Below are 11,030 nucleotides of genomic sequence, written 5' to 3'. Positions count from 1 at the left end.
TATAGAAAAATTAAATATAGACTATATAGAAATTTAAGACAGACGTTTTTGTACAATATAAGCCACCTGTCATAGTGTGGGAAGGAAGGACCCAATCGCAGGCAGCCAGGTGGATCAAAAACTCCTTTAATTCCAAAAACACCGGAACACAGGAACAAGCAGAGCTGGCACAGGCAAGGAACACAGACTGAACACGCTGACAGACCCACAAGGAACCGACAGGAAACAGCAAGGGAAGCAGGGCTTAAAAAGAGGAGAGCACAGGCGTCACACATTAGGGTGGTAACGAGACAGGTGACTAGGCAGGAGAACATGAGGAGCAGACAAACACAAAACAGACCCTGAGCGCCCCCATCTGGCCACAGGGGCACAGGGCGTGACACCGCCACCAAGTCTTTGGTCTTTCCAGTTAATTTGGAGGCATTTCTGCTGGCACCAGTCCACAGAGTTCTGCATCAGTCCTCTGTACTCCCGATCGTCATCATTTGAAATGAGACCAACAATCGCAGAGTCTTAAGAGAACTTCTGCAGGTGACAGCTGGCCGAGTTGAACATGAAGTCTGCAGTGTACAGGGTGAACAGAAAGGGAGCCAAGACTGATCCCTGTGGGGCTCCTGTGCTGCAGTCCACCACAGTCCCGGGCCCTGACAAACTGTGGTCTGTTTGTGCGGTAGTCCAGGATCCAGCCCGAGAGGTGGTGATCCACCCCTGTGACCTCCAGCTGGTCCCTCAGTAGAACCTGCTGGATCGTGTTGAAAGCGTTGGAGAAATGAAAGAACATGATCCTCACAGTGCTGTCAGGCTGCTCCAGGTGGGACAGAGCTCTGTCCAGGAGGAAGACAACAGCATCGTCCACCCCAATGCCAGGCTGGTAGGCCAACTGCAGCGGGTCCATCGATGCGCTCACTGGATGGCGGAGATGAGCGAGGACCAGCCTCTCCAGAGCCTTCACCAGATGAGACGTCAGAGCCACCGGCCTGTAGCTGTTGAAGTCCTTGGGGTGAGATGTTTTGGGTACAGGTACCACGCTAGACGTCTTCCACAGCTGTGGTTCTCTTCTCAGCTTCTGGCTCACGTTGAAGATGTGTCACGGACCGTGACAAGATGAGCCTGATGATGCTGCACAACTGGTCTGAGCAGGACTCGAGAAGCCTGAAGCTGATACCATCCGGATCAGCCGCTTTCTTTGTCTTCATCCTCCTGAGCTCATTCCTCACCTGGGAGGGAGTGAGGGAAAGGCTTTGGGGATGGGGGGGGGGCGGGACATTTTTCAGGAGAAGCAGGAGGCAGTCTTTGTGTGCTGGAGGTAGAGAAAGGAGAGGTGGTCTTCAGGCCCTTCCAGACTTCTCCGGTGTTCTCCTGCTGCAGCTGTTCCTCCATTCTCCTCTTGTATTGATCCTTCCCCTTCCTGATGCCTCTCCTTAATTCCCTCTGCACAGAGTTCAGCTCCTCCTTGTCACCAGATCTAAAGACTCTCTTCTTCTCCTTAAGGAGAGCCTTCATCTCTGGATTAATCCAAGGCTTATTGTTGGAGAAACACCGCTCTGTCCTGAGTGCAGAGTTCTTCCCACACAGTCATCTCAAAACAGTCTCTGAGGGCTTCTTCAGCCTCAGCAGACCACGTCTTCACTGTGCGGGTCACAGCAGGATGACTGTGCACAAGAGGTGTGTACACCGGCGGGAGATGAACCATGTTGTGATCTCCTTTCCCCTGAAGAGGCAGTGGTGAGGAGCTGTAAGTGTACCCACAGACTGTGAGGGTAGGGACCACTTACTTATCTGTTTCATCTCATCTGTTTGAGTGTCTTGCCCAAGGACACTTCGACATGCAGACAGAGGGAGACAGGAATCAAACTAACAACCTCCCTATTGAGAGACGACTGCTCTCCCCACTGGACCACAGCCGCCCATACGTAAATACTGTCATACTGTAAACAATAGAGCTCTGCACAGACTGACCCGACGTGGTGGAAAACAGTGAAAAAAGTAAAAGAAGGAGCAAAGCAAACTCTCATGGTGCGGAAACCGTGAAGCAGACCACAGAATACAAAGAAAAAGAAAAAGAAAAAAAAAACGAAAGGAGGGAAATTAATCACGACCTAGTAGGAGCTGCTGTAACAGGCTGCCACTCGCGCGGCACCATCTTAGACGGAACTGCTCTACAGGAGCGCCGCTGGAGGAACGGGACAAAATACCAGCTGCAGTGAGTGAAGACCTGCAGTAACCCTTTGACCTCTGTTATTGCCAAACACAAGTGCTGAGTTGAACTTTTGTGATCAACCAAATACTTATTTTCTACAATGATTTACCAATACATTCCTTAAAAATCTTCTGTGATTACCTGGATTTTTTTTTTCACATTAGTCTCTCACAACTGAAGCGGAGCTATGATGAATGTTACAGATCTCTGTCAACATTTAAGTGGGACAACTTGAACATTTGGTGGATGATTAAATACGTTTTGGTCCCACTGTAACCACCTGCAGACAGCGGATCATGTTGAATGGGCGGATTATTTGTTCTGCGCCTGCGCTTCCCCATGCAAAGTGATGCAATGAGGGCTGATTTATCTTGGGGTGATTTTCACCAAAATTCCATCTGGTCTGAACGGAAAATGAAAGCACACTTTAATTAACAAATCTGTAATGTTCAAAACAAACACGTACACACATACACTTCAGACTGAGTTCAGAGGATGCTCAGGATGAGACACAAAGACGTCTGAGCTTCTCTTCTCTCCAGACCAGTGTTTGATGGAGGAAGAGGATCAGAACAGAGCTGAAAGAGCTGAAAGACTTTAGAAATCCTTTCTCTGCTGCACATGAAAACCACCTGACCTTAACTGTGTCTGTCTCCAGTGACCAATGCCTGAATTTTACAGTTTAATGGAGGCTGAAACAACTAAAGTTCAAACTGATTATTAACATGACTGCAGCCAAAGTTCAAAAGATCCTGTCAGAGCAAAGGACCAAGAGGTGTGCTTGACTCAGGCATTGAGATTTAATCACTGCAGTTTGCACACAGTCTGTTAATTACAAAAGCAAATATGTGTGTTCAAAGAACTGAAACATATCTTCAATTTACAGCTGCCAGAATGCATATCATTGACCATGAGTAAAACCTGTTTTGTGACGTGATTTTAACTGTGCAGAAGCGGTTTAACACATTAGGTGCGTTCACGATGGCAAAGCCAGAGGTGGACGGAGCTAGACGAAGTAGACGGCGCAGCCGTGGGGCGGAGTTATAAGTCTGCCTCCAACTCGGACAACCCTATGTTCTCCATGTTTGTGTTTCTCATGACTCCCACCGTGGGGGGTGTTTACAGGCCCGGCGTCCGGGGTGGCAATGCTCCCCCGCCTGTGCCTCCTTGCCCCCCCTGGCTGTCAGAGGGGTAATTTTGTTTTTCTTATTAAAAACAAAAGAATTCATAATTTCTTTTGTGTGTCACATTGTGTTAATTCATATTCAGTTAACTGAAATAAATAAGATTTAGAAAAACAAAATAATTTTAAGTTACGTTTTGGCTTCTGTTATGTGAAGCGTGCTGCTGCTGCGGACCAGGCGTCAAGGGGGGGCAGACTGCCTCGCCCCCTCAGTCCAAAAAATTAATAAATAAAGTTTTCAGTCTATTATATGCTTAAAAAAACAACAGCAAACTCCACTGGCTTGGTCAAATCAATATGAAGTGTTGTGCTATTCAAAATTCCAAAAAAAAAAAAAAAAAGAAGAGGAGACTCCAGCTCTACTAAAGGTGAGAGCTGGTTATTTTCTGTTTTTGTGTTGCTCCGTTACTTTTTCGCCACCTTTGTGCACCCTCCCCCCCCTCCATTTGTAGCCCCCCCCCCCCCCCCCCCCCCCCCCCCCTACACTGGACTGGAGCCGGGACTGGGTGTTTATTTATGCAAATAAAGCGTGTTGTCATCAAACTGATGAGGAGTGGGCTCGGGTCCAATCCCCTGCCTGTATGAAACAGAGAGGTGGGCCAGGTAGCCGCGGTGAGTTGCTCTCCAGCAGCTCACGCGGCTACCTCTGTGACCGATCTCGTTTGGGTCTCGCGAGTTTTCGATGCCCTCCGTAGGTCCTACGTATCAGTGACGCCGGGCCACATCTGGGCGGGACGGCTCAAAAGTCTTAAAGGTCTGCCTCTGGCTTTCTCATGTCGAACGCACCTAGTGATTGCTCGCAGCCTGACCACCCCTCCCTCAGATCAGTGGGTGGAGCTCACATGTTGACACACTGCCTGGGTGGAGATCAGACTGCAGGAGAGTTTCATTTCTCCAGAAGAGAGGCCGACAGCAGAGAGTCTGGACGCCTCCTGAGGATTTCTACTGATGTGAGTAGAAAACAGTTTGATGAGGACAGGACTCACTGAGGGGGATTTACAAGAAACACAGCAGCTGCTTTACTCTCTCACACTTCCTCTGTTGTCGTAGGATGAGTGAGCAGGGGGGTATTGCACAAAAGTAGGATAAATACATCCAGGATAAATGAAAATGCGCGGCTTGAGTCAGCCTAGTCGGTGTTTTCTCGGATTAATCGGTTGTACGTTTGCCAAGCCAGGATGAAAAAACGCGGCTTACTCCAGCCAGGTGTGGAGCATCAGGATAAGTGCGCGTTCACGGCGTTCTTCAGAAGACCACGACATCGATCACAGAATCACAGATTGAAAATGGAACAAGGACGAGCATCTTACTTCACACGGGATGAGCAGCAGTGTGCGGACTATACCGCGGCTGTCGGGGGGGCTCACTTAAAAAGGGGGGTGCCCCAGAGCAAGGACTTTACACAAAACACGTCCATTAATTTCACTCCATATATTACAGCCTGTACGTCTGCTTTAAGTGGCGTTTAAGGCATAGCGCCCCCACGCTTCAATGGTGAGGACAGGTACTGCATGCAGGCCGCAGCTTCATTAAAGTGAAATAATGACGCTCAGATCATCCACTAAAAATGGCCTAATTCTGCATATGATCCATGATTATGATCATACAAAAATGATAATAATAATAATAATAATAATAAAATACAGGAAATACAAGGGGTCAAACAGCATTTTGCCAATATTTAGGATATTTATTTAAGAAAATTTCAACTCTGTGTCCGTGCTATCTATTGAATCAATTGTCCTCCTGCTGTGTTCTGTTTCATCCCTCATCTGTCATGAAGAACAAAACTGTCCGGCCAGAAAAGAACCTGCAGCAGGTGAAAACCAAACATAAAAATATTCTGCAGTCAGGTTACTTAAGTGTCGCCCAAAGAGCAATTATCAAATGAAGTGATAAATTTGTTGTCTTCTGAGAATGAATTTCTGTCTGATTTTAGCCGTTAAAAAAGTGGCGTCAGAATGATGTGGGACCCTTTCACTCCTAAAGGTGGAGTCCTGAAATAGGACGATTTTCCTATTTTCAGGAGACAGTTAAGACAAAAGGATATGCTGTCTGTTATATTGTCGTCCATTTCAGTGGTGTGATACATTTATTTTTCCTTTGTTTCTCATTTTACTCATTGTGTAGCTTCAGGGTTGTTTTACTTTATTTCTTATTCTTTATTTTTTACATCAGTGTGGTTTAGTACCAATTTCATTAAGGTTTTTTTTTCCATTGTCTTTACAATAATTGTGAACCTTTTATTGTCGGACTTGTATTAATAAAGACAGGATTCTGAAACGTCTGTGTTGAAAGTTATGTTGGTCTTCATATAATCTGAGCAAGAAAATAATACTAAAGTCAACCAGACCCTGCAGATGCAATGACTACAGTAATAAGATTTGGCTGCAGGATGATTAAATTATGTAATGTGTAGAAAAATCAAGGAAATGCTGTAAACCACACCCACTTCTCACATTGTTGACAGCAGTTTAATCTTATCCTGGGTAGTTAGCCTGTTGTGGAGCAGGTTAGCTGCAGAGAATAAGTCACCATGGTGACTTGTCCGGGATAAACTTGGCCAGCTTTTGTACAATCGACTTGAGGCTAACTTCGTCCAGGATAACCACAAGATTACCACAGGATAACAACAGTTTGCCGGCTTAATCCCTTATCCTGGTTTCAGTCCAACTGGTCCTGACTACACCGATTGAGGTTTCGCTGTGTTGATTTCTTGCTTCATTCCTGCTCCCTCACTGTGAGGCTGGCAGTGAATTTAGTCCGTTTGTCAATTATTGGACAATGTTTGGCAAAGGGCATCTGATAAACGGTTGAGTAATTTTTCAGAAACTCCAAACTTCCATCTGTTTAGATGGAAGTTTAAGTGTTTTTTTGTTTTCAAATCCTCCAAACCATATCCAGATGTATCCCATCCTGAGTCGCAGTAGTCACTCAGTCCCTCACAGATGTGATTATTAGAGTGAGTTGAACAGTAGAAGCTGAGAGCTTCAGCTTCCTGCTGAACGACGGCTGGAAGGTGAAGTGAAGCTGCTGGGTCTCCTGAATGTAATCAGCCTGTGACGGCCTCTCCCTTCTCTGCCTCCTCCTCTTTCACAGATCTCCCAGCTGAGGATCACTGACGTCTCAGGAAACCAGAGGGTCCAGCTTCAAACCTGTTGAGCAGGAGGAGAAACTCTTCAAACCCTGGCTGTTGCTGAGAGGAGAGGATGGCTCAGAGAGGATCTCAGCTGGACTCAGACAAGTTCTCTTGCTCCATCTGTCTGGATCTCCTGAAGGATCCGCTGACGGTTCCCTGTGGACACAGCTACTGCAGCAACTGTATTAAAGAACACTGGAATGAAGAGAAGATCAAGGGAATCTACAGCTGTCCTCAGTGCAGGAAGGAGTTCAGACAGAGACCTGACCTGGAGAAGAACCTCCTGTTAGCAGAGTTAGTGGAGGATCTGAAGAAGACTGAACTCCAAGCTGCTGCAGCTGATCTCTGCTCTGCTGGACCTGAAGATGTGTCCTGTGATGTTTGCTCTGGGAGGAAGCTGAAAGCCGTCAAGTCCTGTCTGGTCTGTGTGGCCTCTTTCTGTGAGGAACACCTTCAACCTCACTACAAAGCAGCTCCACTGAAGAAGCACCAGCTGGTGGAGCCCTCCAAGAAGCTCCAGGAGAAGATCTGCTCTCTTCACGATGAGGTGATGAAGATTTTCTGTCGCACCGATCAGCAGAGTATCTGTTACCTCTGCACCATGGACCAACACAGAGGCCATGAAACAGTCCCAGCTGCAGCAGAGAGGAGGCAGAAGCAGAAGGAGCTGGAGGAGAGTCGACTAAACATCCAGCAGAGAATCCAGGAGCGAGAGAAAGAGGTGAAGCTGCTTCAGCAGGAGATCGCTGAGCTGAAGAGGAAAGACGTCCAGCTGGAGCAGCTGGCTCACACAGAGGACCACACCCAGTTTCTGCTCAGCTACCCCTCAGTGTCAGCACTCAGTGAGCCCACACACTCCTCCAGCATCCAGACTGCTCCTCTCAGATACTTTGAGGATGTGGCAGCAGCTGTGTCAGAGAGCAGAGACACAGGGACTAAAACCTCAGTGAGAACCGCTCAACAGGAGTTTTTACTGCTTCAACCACAGCCAAAGACCAGAGCAGAGTTCTTACAATACTCTCAGCAGATCACACTGGATCCAAACTCTGCAAACAGGTTCATGTTGTTGTCTGAAAGCAACAGAAAAGTAAGTTTTACATCAGAAAAACAGCCTTATCCTGATCATCCAGACAGATTCACTGAAGATCTCCAGGTTCTGAGCAGAGAGAGTCTGACTGGACGTCATTACTTTGAGGTGGAGTGGAGAGGAGAAGGAGTTTATGTAGCACTCACATACAAGGACATCAGCAGAGCAGGGAAGAAAAAAGAATGTCTATTTGGATCAAATGGCAAATCTTGGGCGTTATGTTGGAATTCTGACAGATTTCAATTTTGGTACAATGGCGATAACTATTCGCCCTTAGGTCCTAAGTCCTCCAGAGTGGGAGTGTACCTGGATCACAGAGAAGATATTCTGTCTTTCTACAGCGTCTCTGAAACCATGACTCTCCTGAGCACCATAAGGGGCCCCTTCACCCAGCCACTATACGCTGGAATTAGATTTTGTTTTCCTGATGAAGGAAACTCTGCAGAGTTCCTGAACCTTCAGTAGAGACTCCATCAAATCTTCTAGTCTAGTTTTCTAAAGGAGCCTCCACATTTTCTGAGCTGAGACGATGAGATTTCTAACAGGAAGAAGATTTGAAACGAACAGATGTTCGGCCGTCTTCTCAGAGACTTTCTACATGGACGAAAGGATCTGAGACGAGTGTGGAGAGACAGAAACAAGCTGAGTTAGTGAGACTGAGAAAAGTTTCCTGTGCTGATGTTATTAAAGCTGCTGGATGTCTGGGCTCCTCGTCCTCCACCTCAATGAACCAGGTTAATGTGTAATACGGATACTATTCAGCAGATAATCAGTGAATCAAACCTTTGTAAACTTTGATTTTTTTTGGAAAATCACATCAAAGACTGTTATTTCAGGTCATATTGAGTGTTCCGGAATCACTGAAAAAAGTTGAATAACTGATGATAATGATGATGTTTGTAAATCCTGTGATCTTTTCTCTTTCTGTGTGATGCTGAGACTGTTTCTGATTCCTGAACTTTAAACAGTCAATCTGCTCGTACTGCAGAAATCCAGCAGGTGGCGTCATTGCCATTGAATGAAGAGTGTGTGATGTGAAAAGACAATAAAATGATTCTCTGGGATCATGGAGATCGTGTCAGTCCTCAGTCTCATTGTTATACTGGTTATGAATGCCACAGGAGGATTGTGGGAAGGTTTGAGTTGAAGAGAGTTCAGTGGGAGGGCCAAGCTGAAACACCTGCTCAGGTGAAGTGACAGGACAGCATTCACACATGAAGAGCATTGAGGCAGCCGCATCCCACTGTCTGGGATGCGGACAACTGTGTTTACCTGGTATGTGGAGCAGGGTCTTGGGTTCAGTCCAGGGCTGGTGGAGGGTCAGAATCTGTCCAGATGGGAAATGTTGACCCGGCTCCATCGAACAGCGACTGAAACAAGACACAAGGAGAGAGAAGACTGAGCTGATTCAGCAAATAAGGAAGGTTCCACATGAAGAGACGGAGGGGCCTTCAGGTGATCCATGAGGAGCAGATCAGTCTGTACGGTAGAGGCATCAGAAACACAGCTCTGTGTGGTTTCATTGGAGAAACAACAGAACTAACTTGAAGATTTCAGATGAAATTTTGTGTGTGCCTGCCACTTGCTGCTGACAGTAAAGAACCAGTAAAAGTTAAGAGTATGAGTGAACTCCCAGCAGTTCATGGAAAATTCCAGATGCATGAAAGGAACCCTAATATGAATAATGGACGTTAATGAGCGTTTAACATTGTTAGTGAGTGGCTACCTCATAAAAACTTCATGAAAGTCATAATTTCTCTTCCTTCCTACCAGTGACGTTACGAGGATGCCAGGTGTGGGTGGGCATTGTCCACCGCGGAAACTACGAGTGGGGGGGGGGGGGGGGGCGCTGCTTCCTGCATATTTACCAGTTTAGTAACAGTAAGTTAAACTAGAAAAAAATTGCAGTTCCTGAAGAAACTGCAAGTGTGAATGCTGAGCTGAAAATGTTAAACTGTAATGCAGAAAAAGCTCAATCAGCAAAGTTGAAAAATCCTGAAATAAAGTTGAAAATGGTTGAAAAAGTTTGAAAACACAGCAAAAAGTTGAAAAAGGTTGAAAAAACTGCAAAAAGTTGTAAAAAGTTGAAAAAGGTTGAAAAAGGTTGAAAACACTGCAAAAAGTTGAAAAACGTTGAAAACACTGCAAAAAGTCAAAAAAGGTTGAAAAAGGTTCAAAAAAGTTGAAAAAGGGAGAAATAGGTTGAAAACACTGCAAAAAGTTGAAAAAGGTTGAAGAAGATTGAAAACACTGTAAAAAAGTCAAAAAAGTTTCAAAAAGTGAAAACACTGCAAAAAGTTGAAATTGGTTGAAAAAGTTTGAAAACACTATAAAAACGTTGAAAAAGGTTGAAAAAGGTTGAAAACACTGTAAAAACGTTGAAAAAGGTTGAAAATGTTTGAAAACACTGTAAAAAGTTGAAAAACGTTGAAAACACTGCAAAAAGTTGAAAAAGGTTGAAAAAGTTTAAAAACACTGCAAAACGTTGAATACGGTTGAAAAATGTTGAAACCGATGCAAAAACTTGAAAAAAGCTGAAAAAGTTTCAAAAAGTTTCAAAAAGTTTGAAAACACTGCAACAAGTTGAAAAAGGTTGAAAAGGTTTGAAAACACTGTAAAAAAGTTGAAAAAGGTTGAAAATGTTTGAAAACACTGTAAAAAGTTGAAAAAGGTTGAAAACGTTTGAAAACACTGTAAAAAGTTGAAATAGGTTCAAAACATTTGAAAACAGTGTAAAAAGTTGAAAAAGGTTTAAAAAGTTTGAAAACACTGTAAAAAGGTTGAAAAAGTTTCAAAAAGTGTTAAAACACTGCAAAAAGTTGAAATTGGTTGAAAAAGTTAGAAAACACTGTAAAAAAGTTGAAAAAGGTTGAAAACGTTTGAAAACACTGTAAAAAGTTGAAAAGGGTTGAAAAGGGTTGAAAACACTGCAAAAAGTTGAAAGAGGTTGAAAAAGCTAAAAAGGTTGAAAAAGTTTGAAAACACTGCAAAAAGTTGAAAAAGGTAGAAGAAGCAGTGGAGTCAGTGTCAGAGTAACAGAGGATCAATAGAGCTCCAGTCTTAATGGAAAAATCCAGACTAATCAAGCAGCAGTCAGCACAACAGGTGTGTCTGTTGCTATGGAGACCAGCTGCACAGCAGCCATGACAGTGAATCAGCACTTTTTAATGGAGTGCGCATGGTTGAGAAAATGTCGTGCCTGGAGAACCCAGAGGTGAAATTGAAAACGATTTTCACACAGTCAGATTCAGAAGCCTTTCATGAATTTAATGGTGCAGGAATCATGTCTGTAGGATCATCCATTCAGCCACGGCGATGGTGCGAACATGAGAGAAGTTTTGGATTCAGGCGTCTCGAAAATGCATTGGAGCGGATGGGAGAAAATTCTGCACTCTCCTCAAACAAATGCCTCTGGAGAGAG

General features: G+C 44.8%; 1 protein-coding gene across 1 annotated transcript; it reads left to right on the top strand.

The window, feature by feature from the left end:
- The first annotated feature begins 4,310 nt into the window (after positions 1 to 4,310).
- On the top strand, positions 4,311 to 8,633 carry LOC115381333 (tripartite motif-containing protein 16-like). Its single transcript, XM_030082626.1, has 2 exons — positions 4,311 to 4,333; positions 6,483 to 8,633. Exon 2 carries the CDS (start codon positions 6,593 to 6,595, stop codon positions 8,072 to 8,074), a length of 1,482 nt encoding a protein of 493 aa, XP_029938486.1. The 5' UTR covers positions 4,311 to 4,333; positions 6,483 to 6,592; the 3' UTR covers positions 8,075 to 8,633.
- Positions 8,634 to 11,030: the final 2,397 nt, after the last annotated feature.

The sequence above is a fragment of the Salarias fasciatus genome, chromosome 3 (assembly GCF_902148845.1).
Source record: "Salarias fasciatus chromosome 3, fSalaFa1.1, whole genome shotgun sequence".
Classification (NCBI taxonomy): Eukaryota; Metazoa; Chordata; class Actinopteri; order Blenniiformes; family Blenniidae; genus Salarias; species Salarias fasciatus.
Note: the sequence above shows the minus strand (reverse complement) of the source record. Positions and strands in the feature narration are given on the sequence as shown.

Bases quoted from the DNA above. Each gene is read 5' to 3' on its own strand.
- LOC115381333 (XM_030082626.1), top strand. From the start codon at position 6,593: ATGGCTCAGAGAGGATCTCAGCTGGACTCAGACAAGTTCTCTTGCTCC.